The sequence below is a fragment of the Protomyctophum parallelum genome (genome assembly GCF_964188405.1).
Source record: "Protomyctophum parallelum genome assembly, chromosome: 22".
NCBI lineage: Eukaryota > Metazoa > Chordata > Actinopteri > Myctophiformes > Myctophidae > Protomyctophum > Protomyctophum parallelum.
The window spans coordinates 6,113,312-6,134,300 of NC_139714.1; the positions used below are offsets into that span (position 1 = coordinate 6,113,312).

At 43.3% G+C, this 20,989-nt stretch overlaps 1 protein-coding gene across 1 annotated transcript in view; it reads right to left on the minus strand.

The window, feature by feature from the left end:
- LOC310853514 (calcium-activated potassium channel subunit beta-4-like) overlaps positions 1-14,350 on the minus strand; it is a gene marked incomplete at both ends in the record, with an annotated part of 41,298 nt that extends 26,948 nt beyond the window's left edge. Inside the window, 2 exons of the mRNA XM_083757889.1 lie at positions 11,789-11,959; positions 14,186-14,350. Of these exons, the coding sequence (XP_083614015.1) occupies positions 11,789-11,959; positions 14,186-14,350 (336 nt within the window). The remainder of the gene's footprint in view (positions 1-11,788; positions 11,960-14,185) is intronic.
- Between the last annotated feature and the right edge of the window lie 6,639 nt (positions 14,351-20,989).

The following is a 20,989-nucleotide window of genomic DNA, read 5'->3' on the forward strand; positions in this document are numbered from 1 at the left end:
TGTATTTTTACACCCCAAAAAGTTTATTTTCTAAACAGTCAGACCTTCATTGAGAAATCTGTGATTTTCTGAGTGTGTCTGAATGGGCGTGTCTGAATGGGTCCTCTCATATTCTCTCCAAATATGACGTCAAATTCGGAGACCAATTTGAATAGTCCGTCCCACCTTTAACTTTGCCTTTAAGTCATTGGTATGCATGGCTCGACCACCGTTGTTTTCAGTCGCACTCGCAGTGTCTGCTGTTTTAGGCTGTTGAATGACTCTACAAGTTTCTAGACTCCATATTATCCCATAAGTACGAGAACATTAGAACAAGTGGATGGACTATATTTATGTGGGTCGACAAGACGTTCCGCTGACCAAAAATAATGTGTACGTTTGTGCATATCACTTTTTGCCAGCTCGGGACAGGGGACACGGTAAAGAAATATCGTGTGTTGACCTACAGGCAGTCAGGCACTATGGTTTCCACCAAGAACATTGCTTATGGATATACAATGTAGGCAATACAATTACACTATACAGGGACCTTGGTTGATTTGGCCATCTTTATAGCCGATGTAAGGTGGCTGGTGATGATAATAAAATAAGGAAATTTGCCGTGTGCCTCCCGAGCTGCATGTCGTTAAGTTTTCACAGATCCACCAAAGAGATCCTGCAACATACAAGCCCTTTGTAGAGCTCATTTTAATGCTCACAAAATGTCACGTATACAAAGTTGGGACATAATTCCTGCTGGGATCCACTCGTAATTCCGATGGCTTGTCATGGAGCTGTATGAATAAAACCAAACACTATAAGCTAAAACCCTAAATGATTCCGGGGCTCCAGGCAACAACGCTGATTGATCAGCTGGCATATCTCTTGAGAGATTCTACTGTATTTTACTTTGTCAATGCTTTCTGTATTTGCATCTTGAAGAATTTCCCCCTTCTCTCAAGTTTCAACTTCCAACACGAAACAAACTTGTTTCGCTTCTTTTTTTCTGTCCCCACCTCCTCCCACGACGGTCCAATGCCCCCCTCTCTCCACCCCTCCCACCGAGACTGCTAAGTGGTGAGGAGCTCAGGGGGCTTGGGTGTGGACATTTTTGGCATTGCAGCTGAAATGGCTTGGAATAGTTTCATAGAGGATGAAAATGAATGATTTGAGTGGTTGTTTATAGGCTTCAGTGGTAAAGAGGTATGAAAGGGAAACATTTATATAATACATTTGAATTTAAATTCATGGTGGAGCCCCTTTAAGTAAAACATTTGAGTAATTTTTCCATTTTAAAACAAAGCTTTTTTTCTTATCTATACTGAGCTTACATCCTTTAGGATTTATGCGATTTAATCATTTTAAACGCTTTGTCTGGTCAAGATTTATGTCGCTTTTAAGCCAAGGGTTTTGTTTTTTTAATACTCTGTAGCACTTTGAGTTCTGCTTCAAAACGTAAAGTGCATTACAAAATGTCTTACTGTTAGGAGAGGATGGAGAACAACACACAGAGTATAGAAACAGGACTATAAACTCTTCAGTTTAGAAACAAGCACGGACAAGGACAAGCACAAACAGAACAGAAGCATCATGACGCTCTTAATCCAGAGCAATTTACAGTAAGCAAGGACATGAACACATGCTAATACCGTACAATTTACAGTAAGCAAGGACATGAACACATGCTAATACCGGTACATCAAATGCATAGAAATAGTCATCTAAGATCATAAGGAAACCAAGAACCTATCAGCCTAAATGTAGATACCGGTATAGTATCCCTACATTGAAACTATAAACACTATAGAATGCCAGGCGCACGCACACACACACACACACTCTCTCTCTCGTCTCTCGTGTTCCGTCTCCCTCTCGATCTCTCTCTCTCTCTCTCTCCCTCCCTCTCTGACACTCTGCCAAAGTGGACAAAAACAACCACTCTGGCACCAGAGCCAGATCAGATGCTCAACGTACAAACGGAGTAAAGGAAACAAACTGTGAATATTGATAAAAAAAGGTTTAATCTAGCAGCAGCTGTAGATTGACACAACTATATTATGGCCAATTCATTAGCAGAAATAGGTTCTTTTCAAACAAGCTGCCAGAGACGGCCATTGGTCGTCTCTACTTCTCAGAATCAGCTCTGCTTTATTGTCACATCTTTACAGCAGTGGTTCCCAAAGTGGGATCCGGGGACCCCCAGGGGTCCTTGAGGGAGTTCCAGGGGGTACCACTACCCAGCTAAATGATAGTTTGGGACCCTTATGGGTCCATTTGATTCCAGTTGTACACTCGGAGTTAAATTAACATTGATTTCACTATATAAATTGGGGTCCCAGAGATAGAAATGCCATTAAATGGGGGTCTGTAGACTAATATGCATGTCAAACTGGGGGTCCTTGAAATTAAACGGGTTGAGAATCACTGCTAGAGACGTAAAAATCTTCTCTTATGGGGGTCTGTGGCATATCTTTTCAAATGGAGGTCTGCGGGCCAATTAGTGTAAATTTGGGGGTCCTTGACATGAAAAGGTTTGGGAAGTGGTGAAACTCGTTTTTTTGTGCATCGTTTACCATCGCAGCGTTATTTCCATACAAGAAAGGGCCTAAAATCTATGCTAATTAGTCGGGGCAGGCCAGTTAGGGCCCAGTTAGGGTCTGATCAGTTAGGGCCCAGTAAGGGCCTGATCAGTTAGGGCCGGGCCTTAAGTTTCAGGCCCGTTGAGAACTCTACTAGGGATAGATAAGTGTACACCTACTAGCTTACATTGTTTGGAGAGCAGCGGTCGCTCCTCTCCATAGATATTGCATTGAAAACTGCCGCCCCATAAACTTTGCATTGAAACTCGCCAGTCGCCACGCTGCTGGTGTTACTAAACAGGACAAGAACATGCAATCAAATGCATATTAACATAATGTATGCTCACCATGAGTGGCGACCGGCAGACAGCTCATGTGTGAAGCAGTTTTATGAGCCTCTCTCCTTCCTCTGTTCTGAGGAGGCCACCTTGTCCCTGAAATGGTGCACGAGTATCAACCTAGAACACTTTGAGGGAGGCTAGCACACAAAGGGCTGTGTGTGTGTGTGTGTGTGCGTGTGACTGTGTGCGTGCGTGCGTGCGTGCGTGCGTGCGTGCGTGCGTGTTGTCCTTGTATGGCCAACAAAAATGGAGAGAAATAAATAAACCCCTTTTCTCTGTGTGTGTGACTCGGTCGTGACTCGAGTTTCCCTTTAATGTCATGTCTGTGCACTGGTCCACAGGTGGCTCATTAACGACAAATCCTAATGGACCAATTAGATCATACATGGGCAACTGGCGGACCGGGAGCCACATGCGGCCCCCACCTTCACTTAATGTGGCCCACATGTTAATATGAGAATATTGATTACATTGATTAAATGAATTTTCAGCTTTTACAATTTAATTACTTTAATGACTTCAGTCTATATTAGTAGCTGAATGAATAATATTAGAATGTTTTATGTCCAAGTAAGTATCCAAGCATTATATAGATCTATATAAAACTACCGGTATATATATTACTGCTGGGCTGTTATCGGCATTAACGTGCTGTGTTAACGCGAGACTCTTATCGTGCGATAAAAAAAATATCGCCGTTAATCTATTCTAAGTTGGGTCTGGGAGCTGGGTCTCTAATTGCGAGTGTAGCCTTTGCCTACTACAAATGGAACCAAAGGACCCTTTTCTAAAAAGAAACTCTGTACAAATCTGTACAAATGGACTAGACTACCCCATGCCGACCCCCACACAGAATATATTTATTCAGGATTTAAATTCAAATATAGCAAGCTCAAAACACATTGCAGTGCGACACATTTTGAGCTTGTAGATCTGCAATTTCTTTGCAATGTGGCCCTCTGGAGTATGAACTACTGTAAGTTTGACTGTACAGTTAGTTCTCAACCTTTTGGGATGAATGGGGACTCCCAAAAACCTTTGGCCATGTCTCATACAATAAATAAAATTGTATGCATGTATAAGAAATACATAATTACAAATTACAAACTACAAAAAAATACTACTGCAAAAATATATATAACTCTAAAATACAACTGAGCGGCAGTAAATTTCCTTGGAAGGTTACACACCCTCTCTCTCTCTCGATCACCTACCTCCCCAACTCTGACAGTCTGCCCACTCTCTCCTTCCCCATCTCTCCCCCCCTCCATCCATCTCAGTCTCATTAGTACTAGTTAAAAAGGTCAGACAACAGAGAGAGAGAGTCCCTGTGACACATCCATCCAATACGGACACGCTTCATTATCCCCTCTCCGCTGCTCTCTGCACCGATCTTTGGGTATAGACCCCTACATATTCTGTACAATCAAAATCCTTTTTTTTTGCCAAGTACTTCTTCACACACAAGAAATGAATTGAGTGAGAATGTCACTTAAGTTTGCATGGACTTAAAAATAGGTCCTGCTCTTCAGAAGCTCTTTTGAAGTCTCCCAATGCTGGGTTTGCAGAACTACTATAGGAAGGAAGGATTTTCTTTTTTTTTTTGGATAATTCATAGAGAAGGAGAACGATGTATTCATAAGTAACTGGTTATGTAATTTGTTTATGGTGTATCTTTGTGTATGTACATTTTGTTAGTGTCTTGTAAGCCTGTGCGGGCTGGGCATCTTATGATGTAGGACACTTTCATTAAAAACTCTACAGTATCTATCCACCTACCTACCTACCTACCTACCTATCTAGATACCTACCTACCTACGAATACTGGCCTACTCGCCCCGGTGCTTGCCCGTTTTTCCTCCCGGAATTTTCCCCAGTGAGGGGGATAACTTTGTAATATGCTATTGGCTGTTTGTATTCTTTTTGGAAAAATATAAAAAGATACTGCTGTGGAAAGGCTATATTATTTGACTTATATTGAACCTATAAACAATTTAGTATATGTAAGGTTTTGTCCCTTCAAATGGTACCTCGTCAGATAATCCCCACATATCCTACAACAACTTCTGTGAACAGACTTCACTGTAGTAGCTTTTCATAAATTATATTTGTACTTAGGCTGTTCTGCTGTCATGAAAGTTTATAGTTAGAGAAATTCAAAGTCCAGCCGTCTGCTGTCCAGCCTCTCCCACCCCTCACTGGGGAAAATTCTGGGAGGAAAACAGAAACGGGGCGAGTAGTCTTGTTAACCCTACCTACCTACGACAGTAGAAACAGAGCGCTGGGAAGATCGGGCTCAGGCCAAAACGCAGAGAAAACCTCAAATAATGGCGTTCACTCCCATCCGTCACGTAGGCAGACCTCTATGGAGGGTAGCCACAGGTCACATACAAGTATAAGGCTGCTAGGGCACTGCATCAAGCACCAGGAACTATACTAGGGAAGGAGCCTCTTAGGTTTTATCAGGGAAACTTTCCCTGAAGAGGCCTTAACTACCAAAATGTTGGTTTCCCTGTACTCAGCATCCTGAATAAAATAAATTGGCACTTTGGCTACCAGTAAGACGCCTGAGGCCGAGGTTCCGTGCACGCATCTGCGTGGTTGACAGCAGACTGCTGGGCGAGCGCTGGCGTTTTGGAATGGGGGGTCAGATCAACATTTTCGCCTGGGTGACAGCAGACTGCTGGGCGAGCGCTGGCACTTTGGAATGGGGGGTCAGATAAACATATCCGCCTGGGTGACAGCAGACTGCTGGGCGAGCGCTGGCGCTTTGGAATGGGGGGCAGGTGTCAGATCAACATATGGAGTGTGTCTTGAGTGTACAGGGTTTGCTGAGGGCAGATCAACATATGGAATTTCAGAACCGGTCAGAATAGGTCTAAGGGTGGCAGCGGGGACATTCTCTTGAGTGTACAGGACATGAAATAATATTAAAAACAAAATGTAGGAAACCAAAGAATAAAAAGGGAACCATAGAAATGTGTTCGTGACCCACAAATGGGTCCCAACACACTGTTTGGGAACCAGTGCACTATAGTCCACAGGATATGCAACCGTGAAAATGTGAATTTGATCGGAGGAACCCTCGTGAGTGTTTCTTATGACGACGATAAACAATATTATATGGCATGTCGTCCAATCCCTACTAGGCTCATCTCGACAAAACATGCACAAGACCTGCAGAATATTTTAATAATCAAACATGATGTATTGTAGCCTATTGTACGCTCTTCGCAATTTCCACTTCCACAGAGGCGGTTCTGATATGCACATATACTGTAGTGCCACGAGCTGCAAGTAGACCAACCTGAAAATAATGATTGTGGCTTCACCCCGCCATAGAAAATGACGCATAAAACCCTGTACCTGGCCCTTTATAATGCCATTATGAAGCTGCTATCAGCCGTTTGTTTATTGTCACAACTACATAGTCGCATAGTAAATGAGAGAGAGAGATGGAGATCAACTGTAAGTGCATGTCATGAACCTGAGGATGCACTCAGTCACTCACGCACACACACAAGGTAAAACCGCTTCATCTCCCACTCTCTATCTCTATGCATATCAGTGCATCTCTGCATGCTAGAGCCCCTACGGTCTAATAATGTATCACTTTGCGTGCGCGCGTGCAAAGTGCACACGCACACGCGCACACACACACACACACACACACACACACACACACACACAACAGTCTTGTCAGGTACAGATGGTGTTTATACAGTATGAGTATGAGAACATAATGATTCTCTAGTCTCTGTCACAGTCTCTCTAACGCAAATGTCCTAATCCATCAGTAGGACTTGACATGCAGGTAACCGGAAACGTTGGCCCCTTTGATCAGCAAATATTAATGTCAAGTATTTTTCTCACCAAGAAATGTGCATAGAGGGCTTCTATAGTACCTCAAACTTAGCTCTGTCTTTGCCCTCATTTAGAATTCCATGAATTATGCCCATATGCCAATCAATCATCCATATTAACACAAAGCGTGCTAACGATTCTGATTAACTGCGTCTGCATGCCCCTCACTGCTACGATGATAGCATTGGACGACCAACGTTTTCCTAGGCCGACAGTGAATGTTCTCTTATAGCGAGAATCACACAGCATACCTCAAAAGAAAGCGTAACTTGTCCACTCCATTCTGGAGATATGTACCTTTATGTAACACCTGCTTTTGAAGTAACGTACACTTCTTGAACAGAAAGCCTTCGTGTTTAAATGAATTACATCATAGATTAATTAATCATCTGAATAATCAATTCTGAAAATAATTGTCCATGGTAGCAGACTCGCCATACTGAATTTAATTTTATAAGCCCTTTTTTAGGATACCCTGAGGCACACCCCTGTGTTTTTACTTTCAATTAGATTTTTTTCCCCAAGCTCATTTACATAGCCTCTGATGTATGTGGTGCCTCCAATTGTTACATCCGTCAAGGGATTTGTCTCAGAAGATGCCTAGGCAGGTAGACAGGTAGACTGCACAACATGTAGAATGAGTCGCAGAACAGTTCTGTTGTGAACTTGTGACCAATCTTTGCGACTGGGTTCATCTGCCAACTGGAATAGTTTATGAAGTTTCACCTACATTGGTGGGCTGGAATTAGAGCGCCTAAAAAAAGAAAAAAGTGGTAGTGTTCTCCCTTCCTCCCTCTTGCTTGACTCCGCCGCAAATCCACTTTCAACGTTTTTCTGGGGTGGGGGGTTGTTTAACAATAGGGCTATAGACATGGCACAACTTCAGATATTTGCATACTAGTCCATATCTAGACAACAATGACTATACTGTAGTCCAGGCCCTTAGGGATATTTCTTGCTAATTTGTCTAAAAGTGCCACATTTTGCAGGGTAGGGCATGCTCAAACAAACAAGTACATGAACCACGTGACAGTGCTGTATTATTCTCCCTCAATGACAGCACGCTCTAAAAATCTCTGGGGCGCCCGAGCCGGTGATCACCTTGGGAAACTTTGTGACAACTGAAGAAGCTGATTTAGAAGGATGACAACGTTTCGACCCCCTATGGGTCTTATGACCCATACATTTGGCCATAGCCACTTTAAATGTGATGACCTCAGCACATTTGTGATAACGGCTATGGCCGTTTTTTAGCCCAAGGAGTGTTTTTTCGTGCAAATTCAGATTCAGAAGAGAACCCCCTAGTGTGACACATCACATGCTACATAGCATAATTAAATGTATAAATCTTTGGCTTATATAGGTTGTTAATGGTACTCCAACTTTCAGCAGCTGTCACAAAGTTTCAGAAGGTCGCCAGCTCAGGCGGGCGCCCTAGCTAAATCATTAGAGCATGCCCTGGGCTACATCTGTAAACAAGTTGGCATTTTTAGAAGAATTAGCGCAAAATCATCCTTTTCTCTCCCTAAGGTGCTTCACTAATATACCTATATGGAAATTACTTAAAATGAGAAGTTTTGAAAAGATGACCGCGCAGTTTAGCAGAATGGAATTGCACAGTAATGAGATCACAAGTCGAGGAATAATGTTTACATTGTAAATATCTATCATACAAAACCAGCTACAATTCTCTTTCTACTGTTAACTGACTATGAAATTAAATGTATATTATTGATACATAATGTCCCTGTGCTTCAGTGAGTTTGCTGAGATTTAGCTGTTCAAATCATGTTTGTTCATGAGAATTCCAAATATTAAAAATCCATACCCGCTCTTGGCCTTTCCACTCTCTTACGTCTAGTAGTCTCTTAACCCATTTAGACTTGAGGCCGATTTTAAAAAAAATCTTCAAAAATCAATCAATTTTCTGAAAGACCTATGTTTCTATGTCAGTGGTGCTCAAACTTTTCTTTTTCATGTCAAGGACCCCCAGAATTATATGTAATTGGCCCCGGACCCCAATCTCAAAATATGTTGTTCCAGGGACACCCCAGAGGCAAAGATTTGAGTTAAAAACGTTCGCTCTGAAAGAATATATATTCATAGATTTGCGACATATTTTCAAGATTTAAAAAATAAAATAGCAGAGCTTGTATATCTGCTTTGACAGCTAAATGACTTAAAACACCAAAAGGGATTCCCGTCCTGAATGGGTTAAGAGATCATGGGAGAATGTTTATTTAAACTGGGTGGTTTTTGCATGCATGCATAAAATAACATTTTGAATCAAAATCCAAAGACAAATTCTTTACCAATTTGTGCATTCCGAATGGCCCACAGGTGGGGCGGCCCTTCTGGGATTTGCCCAACAGCCCAATCTGATGAGAGTTATGTTAATCTAACTTAAAATGTTGATCAAATGCTATTTTCTTTACTTTATGCAAACTTGGGCAGGCAGCAGCTGCTTTTGCCTGCGCTTCGAGATCGTGTCGAGACAGTTTGAAAAACGTAGTTTGAAGATCCGATGAATTGAATATGAAGGACCCCAATGGAAATGAGCCACAGTCCTTTCTTGGGGTTTAAATCCTCTTAGCAGAACCTTGCATTGAACTGTACTCTCCTGTGCTTCTTTTCTGCAAATTGTCCACAAAGTATTCAATCAAAGACAATGTGGCCATCTGTCATGCCGAGGGTCACGTGCAACGTCTCTTCTCACCCGCCACGCTGCGAACCCGGCCCGTCGCTTAGGCAACCCAGTAATAAATATAGAGGGAGATGTGTCATCGATGCCGTTTGGTAACCATGGCACCCGTAGAGGCACTATGTCGAAAATGGAGAGAGAGAGAGATAGAGAGAGAGATGGAGAGAGAGAATGATGACAGTGACAAAGGAAAGAGGCTTGGATGAGCGAGGAGGGAAAGATAGTGCGGGAGAGCTGGGGATAGATGGAGAACAGAGAGAGAGAGATAGAAAGGGAAACCGTCTGTCTGTCACACATACACACAGTCTCTCTTTGTCAGTTAGTTACCGGTATGCCAGTTGTGCTACAGATAGACAGACACCATACAGTGGGAATGCTAGCAGCATCCTAATGTTATGTTAATACTGAGGAGTAGAGCAAGACCTCTCATTGCCTCAGCTATCTGTGGCAGTTGGGAAATGCGCACAAACGCACGCACGCACGTGCACACACACGCACCCCCCCCCGTCCTTGTGGACCAGTCATAAGGTCCATGGCCCTCCTTTTCAGCTCAGCATCTCAACTTGACAAACGTACTGGACTCCTGCTGCCACCATGTCTGACGGCAGTTTGACGGCAGTGAAACTGATCCAGGCTGGCCTTCAGAGGTCTAGGCTGATGGGTACCAATTATACGGTCATGTGTTCCCGACATATTCTCGCCGGGGGAGACGGTCGCGAAAATATAGTGTAATCGGGAGTCCGCAGTGAGTTGTGCTTTCTTTGGAAATGTACTGTATTCTGCATACTGTTAATAAATCAATCAATCAATGCTGATTGATTGATTGGGAGTGCTGCACGCACGCACGCACGCACGCACGCACTCCCAAGTTGGTTTGCTTACATGTGTGCATAAGCTATAGCGAGTACCAAAATATCCTAATAACCAAAATATAGACAATACATTAAACAATTCACTGAATTTCACTCATATGAAATTAACTACTAGGCCTACTAATAATAGGTAGGCCTAATAGAAAATAATTTCGCCATTGTCAGCGATATCTTTTAAAACGAACCAGCAATGACGATAAGAGATGATCCATCTATTATTATAACAAACAAGCTCGTGTGTACACACACACACACATACACACACGTTTGCTATTAGGCTACTTTGTTTCGGACTCTCAATCAGAATCAGATTTTTTTTAATGATATAGGTCTGCTCGAAATTGAATGTTGCCCAAGTGGCACACGGACACCCATAAAGTGATGTGATCCCAAACTCCGGACCGTGGGGAGTCTGAGGAAACGGGCCCGCTTTCACTGCAAAGAGCTGTAATTATATTGGTCATTGCATTTGCCATTGCAATGAACATGTTGTAGGAGATGTCACACGGCAAGGAAATGTCAACAAAATTAAACAAAAACTAAAAAGTTAACATTTTTCTTGCCATGTTTAAGAAAAAATTAACTTTTTTCTTGCCAATTACGATTAAAAAAGTACCCCATTAATATTGACGATGTGTTGTCATGGGCATCGCAGCAGACGAATATTTGTCTTTTTGATATGTCACACTACAAGATGAAAAGATTAATTAATTAGTCAGGAGTTCAATATGACGCCCGACACAGGAATTTTGTCGCGAGTGACAAATGGGCTAAAATGGTGCAGTATGTACAGGCCTAAGACGAAAATCGACCACTAATAGCTGAATATAGGAGGCCCTCAAAAATAGAGGAGGCATGACGATGATGTGTGAAGTGCTGAAGTAGTTCTGAGGTTCAGGTCAACATGTGGTACTGCTGGTGCACAATAGTGTTGTTGTTCACAACAAAAGGGGCGGCATAGGTTCAGGGGTAGAGTGGCCGGATGGCCCCGGTTCGATCCCTCCCGGGCCTCCCCAGAGTTAGTGTCGAAGTGTCCTTGAGCAAGACACTGAACCCCTAATTTCTCCTGACGAGCAGGTTGGTGCCTTGCATGGTTTCCTCTGCCATCGGCGTGTGAATGTGTGTCTGAATGGGTGAATGTAATGCACATCTAATCTGTGTAATGTGCTTTGGATAAAGGCGCTCGGCTATACTGTATAAATGCACCATTTTCCAAAGAATTCCATGCCAAGGACACCAAAAATAGACATAGCCCTCTGGCTGTTGCCCTCCATTTCAAAATGTAGATTGAATATTTTCTTAAATGTCGACGATAAAGACAATTCTTCAAATTATTCTTTCTAAGATGATTCACTTTTAGGTATTTTTTTTTCCACTTACGTCTCCTCTCCAATCCCCCCCCCCCCCCCCCACAATAATCATCATAATAATTCCAAGTTTATTTGCCTTTACCTTTGGGTTGAGGACCAGCTGGTGTTCATCAAAGTGCAGCAGGGCCACGGTGTTGGACTCAGAGTTGTTGACAAAGATCTGCAGACACGGGTAGAGGGAGGTTCCCTTACAGTCCGTACCGCACGTGAACACGCACTCAAACATCTCCTCTGGGCGTAGGACAGACACCACCTGGAGAGGAGAGGAGAGGAGAGGAGAGGAGAGGAGAGGAGAGGAGAGGAGAGGAGAGGAGAGGAGAGGAGAGGAGAGGAGTTCTGAACTTCTCTGTACACAAAATGAACAATAGTACCATTTTCTTACAGACACACACAAACCTAATTTATGGCCTTAAACGTATAGGGTGGGATGGGTACCTCACAATAAGATATCCGTAGCGATATTAGCCCCTTGATATATATCATGATATTCGGTATATTACGATATTAAATATATTGCAAGAGATTTCATCAGCAATATATCACGATATCTGTAACGGAAAATGAAAAAATAACCATAAAAGGCAAATATGTGGAATTATGAATTTATTCCAAAATCTTACAAGATTCGCATACTGGCCAATAAGTACATGAATCTTAACTCCTCCAAACAGTAAAACACTGACTGCAACTTGTCGACGACTTGTCTGTCCACAACATTGGGTAGCCTACTACTAGTAAAAACTAATGAATATCACGATATTGGGAGGACGATACGAGAGATATATATCACGGGAGGAAGTATCACGATATATCGCGATATCGATATATTGGCCCACCCTATAGCTTGGCTTACAATGGAACAGATATAGCCTTGGATCAAGACTATCATAGATTTATTTGATCAATTTTTACATTGTCATATCTACGAGTGTTGGTGCTCTCCCACCTGTGGTCACTGCAGGGTCATCGGTTGAGCGTGCAGGGCTCCGAAAATCCCGTCTGTGGCCGAATGCTATTTTCACCTTTCGTTTACTTTACTTCCCGTTTACATTGAGCGTAATTCACCAAAACAAAGGCGGGTTGTGTCATTAGAAAGCCTTTCCTTAGTGGACGCACTCTGAGCCCCCCACCACACGTATAAACGGTAGCCTACTTTTTGGCCAAAAGGGGATTTTGTTTCCACCGGGAAAAAAATACTTTTAGTTACTCCAATGCGCCCTCTACCGATAACCGATATCGCCCAGAGAACTGCCTCATAGAGAAAAAGTACCGTTTATACACGTGGTGGGGGGCTCAGAGTGCGTGACACAACCCGCCTTTGTTTTGGTGAGTAGCAAAAAAGTTATTTTTATTTATTTAGAGGAGAGGCTGGTCTGATTTCGACTTGAGATTAAAAAAAATTAGAAAGTCCCATAGCCTTATACTGAAGCAGTAGAAGGCTACCAGAGCTAGGTATAGGGTTAGGTTTAGGCATATAGTTTTACTGAGGTTAAGGTTAGGAATAAGGTTAGGTTTAACCGTTTAAGCATAATTTACTTTAGGTTAGGTTACTTAGGAATACCATGCAGGTCTGAATTGTGCGGTCGTAGAAGCAAAGGTCATCTATGATAGTCTTGATCCAAGGCTAGAACAGATCATGAATCAGAATCAACTTAATTGTCACATCACAGTTTTACAAGTAAAAAAAAGGAATAGAGAAGATAAAATTACTACACTTTAGTCTTTACTGCATGCTTCACTTGTTGCATCATAAAACTGCAACGGTGGTCCCTATACTCCCTCCCCTAGTCTACTTCACAGCACAAAATCTAAATCCATAAAACCTGTTCCTAATGCTAGCTGACACAAAATTAGGTTACGATTTTCATCTTTATCATTAAGACTCAAATTGCATTTAGCTTGGGGAAATTGGATTTATTTAAGTTGAAGATTACGAAACCTCTACTACACCACTGCGTTTCCCAAACATTGGGTCGTGATATGTGTATAGGGACATGTGCAGACACATTTTTATGGGTCCCTTTGTTTTTGTTTCTAAAAAATAAAATAAAAAATAATCAAAAGGATTATCCTATTATTATTCGTATCATTATTTCAATAATGCCATGCATGAAGATAAGAGAAAAAAATCTAAGACTTTCCATGACGTGTTACATAGCCGTTGTGAGTTGTAGATCAGCTATTTTCACAATAGTTTGGGTCCCGGCAGCGGGCAATACACGTCTAAATTCCTCGTTTGGAACACATGTAACTGTAACACTCACAAAACATGACTGTCATAATCGAGCGTCTTGTGAATGTGAACTATATCCTTCATGACTGGCTAGGTCACAATTATTAACTTAAGCTAAAAAGTTTGGGAACCACAGTGTACACACACACTTACTGCTATACCGACGACCCAAATACAGAAAAGGGTAACAGGGTCCCGAAAGGGGGCTAAATTTGTCTCTGAACCAACCATACTGTATTTATTTACCGTGCAGTTGGTCGGGTTGCTCTGCAGGCTCTGCAGAGTGGGACTCAGCCAGCAGAAGCCCAGGATGAAGAGGCTGAGGATGCCACAGGCGATCAGGAATAAGCCCAGCCGAATGCTCTTGTCCTCGGCTTCCGAGTACTCGTACGACACCCTGGTCTTCCCCATAACGACCGGACTCTCCTTTACCGGCTGTCAGTCCAACGAAACGGCATGCATGAGGCGGTCGAGGCGGAGGAGAGGAGAGAATTAAGAGCCGCCCCCAGAGGGAGGGACAGTGTAGGTAGGCTACAGTAGCCTACAGGGGAGGACAGAGCAAACAGCCAGGAGTCTGCAAAGTCAAGTGTGACAACTATGAATGAAAAAAACGACTTCAGAGTTGGTTTAAAGGAGGAGGAATAACTGGGGGGGCTAAATATGTTAGGCTACGGTATTGTACTGCTGCCATCGGTCTGTCGTTTCATCCTAAAACTTCCTCTCTCTCTCTCTCTCTCTCTCTCTCTCTCTCTCTCTGTAACCTATCCCTCATCCTCCCCCTGTCCTTTCATCTCTCTCGTCAACTTGTTTTAAAGCAGCTGTTCTGACTCCGAGTCCAGCCTCCTACTCCCCTCCCTCCTGCGCGCACACACACACTCACTCACGCAGTGACGCACGCACGCGCACACACACGTGTCTCTCTCTCTCTCACACACACACACACACACCGTACACACGGTGGCGTGGAGCGATGATCCCGCCCTCTATTATCTTATTATCTCTTTCTGCACATAATGGGACACTCGCCCCTTTACCAACTCGCCCCCGCAAATTTGTTAATGTAGTTAAGTTAATTTAGTATTTCCCTCCCTCTCTGAAATGTGAAATTATCTTGTATACAGATTTATTTTATTGTATAGTAGTTGATCTCTATACTCATGACATCATGACAGACATGACTGCTTATAATTAAGTTAATTTAGGACCTTCTTCTAGCAGTTAATTTCGTTTTATTAAAACACATTTCTTCCATGTAGCCCATGTTTTGTAATGGCATCATCATGCTATGCCCATGGATATACAGAGTGAATTTAACAATGATAAATTAATATGATAATACCTTTTATATAATCACCAACATGAATTATGTTTGTTATTTACAGCTAGGTAGAGTAGTGGGGCGAGATGGAAAAGGGGCAACCGTACCCGTTTGTGCCTGCATGCAGCATGCTTGCATCAGGTAGTGGTGGAAAAAGTAGGGCCCTACTCACATTTGTTTTACTTTAGTAAAAGTATCAATATTGCTATGTAGAAATGCTCTGTTACAAGTAAAAGTCCGGAATTTAACATTATCTTCAGTAAAAGTAAAAACGAATTGATATAAAAATGTAGTCTACTCAAAGTACGAAAACTAAAGGCTCATACTACTGGTACATAGTCTGGATTTTCGGTGGTGAGGTGACCACCGAACTACAACATGACGTCACGAGCCGCGGTGAAGAGGAAACCACCGCCACCGCTCCAGCCCTTCTCTCTGTTTTTACTCACCACCACTCAACGTTATTTCAGCTCCGGTGGTCATCTCACCACCGGAGCGGTGGTCACCTCACCACCGAAAATCCAGACTATGAATAGGCCTTAAAAGTACTCTTTATGCAGAATGTCCCATTTCACACGTTTTGAAATGTAGGCCTATAATAAAAAGATCTTCAGTGCTCTGCATTGCAGGCTTGTGAATCGGCTATTTTCAAATGGCCGAAATAATAGGGCTGAAGTGATTGATGTATGTTTTGTAATAATAATAATAATAAAAATGTACAAAGTAGCTCATAACATGCATGTCTAGGTGGATTTTTATGAAACTAAAACATTACAGATTGTAAGAGGATAATTCAAGCTTTCCGTACTGCTGCAATGTTGGTGAGTTTGTTTTGCTGTCTATGGGAAGTATAACTATAGTTAGCACCTTGCTGGCAAGATGGATTTTAATCACGCATAGTTTTTGGCACCACAGAACCTTTCTTACTGTATGAATTTCAGGCGTACCGATCATACTGGTGCACTCAACGGGAGAAGAAGCCGATCAGACCGCACTTTACTTGGCCCAGTGGATGGGAAATTTAGATTGAAACAAGAAATGATTACATAGTAATATTTGTCAGGTGAAAGAAGCACTGTCTCCGTCGTGTTCTTGTCTCCGTTGTTCTTCCACACTCCCCAGCTGGCACAAACATTCTGAGTGCCAATCACTCAATCAGCCTAGGTGAGCCTTGGGCGGGGCTTCTCAATCACTGATAGTGGTGGAAAAAGTACTCGCAATTTGTATTAATTTTTTTTACAAATTTGTAAAAGTATCAATACTGCAGTATTTTGTTTTACTAAGTAAAAGTCCAGAATTCTAAATGTTCTTAAAAGTTTAGTGTTAGGCATAGTTTTACTGGGGTTAAGTTTAGCTATAGGGTAGGCTTAGGCATAGTTTTAATGAGGTTAAGGTTAGGATTCAGGTTAGGTTTAACCGTTTAAGCATAATTTACTTAGGTTACTTTAGGAATACCAGGCCACGCAGTTCCGCCGACTGTACGCCGTGGCAAGTTGGTAAAGGGGAGACTCGTTTGGTATTCATAGATTCACACAATAGCCTGTACCACAGCCATATCATGAACGTGGAAAATAACTCAATGGCTTCTTAAAGATAGAAAAATCACACCCGTGTGAACTGAGTGATGCCCGGCCCGCCCCCACCTCTCTCTCTCTCTCCCTCTAGCTGCGCAGCACTATCCCTCTCTCTGTTTCTGGCGCCCCCTACTGGTACTAATAAGTCATATCGTGCTCATGGCCACATAGGTACAGTAGGTAGGTAGACACGAACATTGCTGGTTGTACCACTCAAAAACACATAGAACTTGAGAAAGCCTGGAGGGGCGAAACGTTGTTGTATTTATAGGTTGAAATAAAAAAGACAGGGAGCAGAATTATATTGTGTGCGGACGTTCCACTTTTTTCTTCATTCAGAAAAACACATAGCCCAGCAGATTGATAGAAAAACACATAGACCAGCAGATTATAGCAGAAAATAAGAAAGTACATCATTGGGTGTAATTAGATTTGTATATAAAAGTTGTCTCTGAATGAAGATCACCTAATTAAGTACCAGATGCATCGTTAATCTGGGACTTTAGTCCTATAGGTGTAGAAGGGATATCACGTCGCATAACTTCAGGCCACTCAATGCATGGCTGTAATAAATTGCTTAACGAATCAATTGTTCAAACTAAATCAATTGCTCGCCCCATGCAGCTCTGTTCTGACTATACAGCAGAGAGTGAGAGAGATGGAAGGATGGGATGAGGGGAGAGAGAGAGAGAGACGGAGAGGCAGATCAAGGAAAGATTTGGCATGAATGTAAATCAGACAGAGTGTGTGTGTGTGTGTGTGTGTGTGTGTGTGTGTGTGTGTGTGTGTGTGTGTGTGTGTGTGTGTGTGTGTGTGTGTGTGTGTGTGTGTGTGTGTGTGTGTGTGTGTGTGTGTGTGTGTGTGTGTGTGTGTGTGTGAGAGAGAGAGATAGAGAAGGATGCTGAGATAGAGTAAATGTGTGGCCTTGCAGGGCTGGCTCTGTGTACAACAGTCTGAGGATAAATGGATGGATAAATGGATGGATAAAACATTGCAACTCCATTATTCCCAATTGGCATGTTGCAAGGAATTGCATTGGTGTGGTTTGGGCCTAAAATGCTAAAGTTGTGCATTTAAAACAAGAAGAATGACGAGTCTAAAGCCCTCACCACACCAGAGGGTTGCCGTGCAACTCCTTGCAACGTTCAACTCCTTGCAACGTGCAACTACTTGCAACCATTATTCCCAATTTGCATGTTGCAAGGAGTTGCAGCTGTTGTGGTTTGTCTTGTTGCCAAGGAGTTGCAGCTGGTGTGGTTTGGGCCTAAAATGCTACGGTTATGCATTTAAAACAAGTGGTAAAGTACTATACATCAGTCAGTCAGGTAGAGTGAAACCTCGTTGTTTATTAGGTAGCGGTGTGCCAGCATCGCACATAAATAAATGCTTGTAGATAAGCTATTTTCAGGGCACAACACTGGGCACGCAACTACGAATAACATGGGTCTTTATGCACGTGAGAGAGTCCTTCTGGTACAACATTACACTCTGCTCTGTGCGCTGCCTTGGTGTCCTGTTGCGTCTACGACAGCTCCTTCTGAATCCTGTAAATTAGATAGAAAAAAAACAACGACACCGGCGGCCGGCATTAGTTGTTTCAACACGACAGCACCATCAGGGAAGCAGAAGATTTCTCTCAACTGTGTTACGTCAGGGTCTTCATGCATTATTTACGTTTTTTTTTAAGTTGAAGTGGTCTGAGGTACGTTCGTTCACACTGGCAGCGACCAAGCGACGGGCGTTCACACTGGCAGCGACCAAGCGACGGGCGTTCACACTGGCAGCGACCAAGCGACAGGCTACAAGTCATTTCGGTGGAACCTAGTAAAATGAGGCTGCAAGACAATTTGAGCCGACTTACACTCTCTCCTTCCCTATTCCTGCTCCACCTGCTGTTAACCAGTTCCCTGTGCTGTATAAACCCAGCCTTTTCATTTGTATAAACCAGGGATGTCAAACTCAAATACACAGTGGGCCAAAAATAAAGAAATTGGTACAAGTCGAGGGCCGGACTGTGTTTCAACACACGGGCACCGGTCATGAGGACGTCCCAGGCAAACGGCAAAAACTTAAATGCAGGCCCAGGCCGTAGCGTAACGGTCTGGGCACCGGACTGGTAATCCAGTCGCAGTGTGCCGCGGGTTCGACTCCCGGACCCGACACGGCCTTTACTGCATGTCATCCCCCCATCTCTCTCCCGTTTCCTGTCAGCCTACTGTCTGTCCCTTCAAAAATCAATAAAAGGCGTAAGCCGCAAAAAAATATCTTAAAAAAAAAAAAAGAAAAACTTAAATGCATTTAAAACTGAAAATGCATTATTATTAACCTCAGTTTCCTGTTCTATTATCCTCACAAAGCACTGCTTTCATAGTAGTACTATGGTACCAAGTAGCATTAATACAGCATGGAATTGTGGACAAAACCTTATCCAACGAGAAAGATTTTCAGACCCATGTTTTGGGTCTGAATGGCAAAATGTCATCAAATGGTGGTCCGTGGCTCAAATGCAGAATAAATAATGGACCCCGATATAAAAAGGGTTGAGAACCACTGATATAGTAGCCGAGGGTTGAGAACCACTGATATAGTAGCCGAGGGTCCACCCATGCTTTCTATGACATCTAGCAATCTAGAGGCAGCTGCGCAACATGAGATTTAAGCAATATTACACGAGAGGGTGTGGGTTAACGTGATTATTGCCACGACAGGGATGCGGTCAGGAACGAGACGAAGTCGAGTTCCGCAAGCCTCACTTGGGCTAGGTCTGTTGAAGAGCGGCGCAACAACGCAAGCGTAAAAAAAAAGCTAAACAGAATCCAGGTCTGGTGAGTCGTGGGGGGCGTGTGCACGGAACGAGCATGCGCACAAAAAATTCACGGGACAGCGCTCACGTAAATACGCTTGCGTTGTCACACCGCGACTGCTCCGAGCAAAAACGCAGGTCTCATTGAAAATTAACTAAAGGCGCGTTGTATCGCTGCCCGCTTGCAAGGCCCTTAACACATATCAGCTCGGGCCAGGTACGTACCTCTCCAGATACTCGTGCACGTTGTCGTGGCCGTTGAAGCGCGCCAGGCCCACCAGGACGCCCGTGGGACAGAGGCCCTCCTTCTTACGACACCGACTGCAGTTGCACACGTTGCGGCAGATAGGACACAACCACTCCTATAGAGAGAGAGAGACATCACCACAACATGCTTGCACTCAATGATCAGGCTGTAGTTGCTGAAAAACAACACCTGGAGCCATAACTACTGTGGCTTTAAACAGATAAAAGATAAGAGTAACTCAAATTAATTGGACAGCAGCCAACTAGGGCTGCACCATTCATGCAAAAAAAAGAGAAATTAGATCTCATAGGTGAATCTAGATCATGATCTTTTTTTTTTTTCATTGTGCAGCCCTTGGTGTCAACACAATACGGTTATTTTTGTATGGTGCAACCACTCCTACAACCAGCAATGTCCGTGTACACCTATGTGGCAGTGGAAGTGGTCATGAGCACGAGTATATGACTTATTAGTACCAGTAGGGGGCGCCAGAAACAGAGAGGGATGGTGCTGTGCCTGCTGCCTGCTAATGAGAGAGAGAGAGAGAGGTGGGGGGGAATTGCACCACTCCGTTCACACGGGTGTGATTTTTGTAAAAATCCGACATTTACGGTGAAACACAATACTGTATGATGTTGCTTTACAGACAGCGGCGCTCAGATGGCTTTACGCACAGATGGCCTGTGTCGCGCGCGTGTCCGTGTGTGTCCGTGCGTGCGTGTCTCCACTGACCGGGTCCAGCAGCACCGTGCCCACGTCCTCTCCGTAGCGGTTCTTCAGGCACGGACCACAGAACTGACCTTTGCCCCCTGAGCAGAACCCACTGCGACACACCGTCTTGGTGTCCAGAGTCTTCTGTCTGCACTGGTGGCACGAGCTGCCCTGAAACACACACACACACACACACACAGATTAAAATAGGCTGCATTCTGCATCCCAAAACGCAGTTTATAGTTAAGGGACCACTTCACCACTTTTCAACCTATCTTCATATAATAGGTCCTCACTAATAATCATGATAAAATGGCACGATTTGTTTCTATTCAGTCTGTGTCTCATAGGAGGGCTGTGGGCAGGTCCAGTGACATCATCATTAGGCAGGTTATTT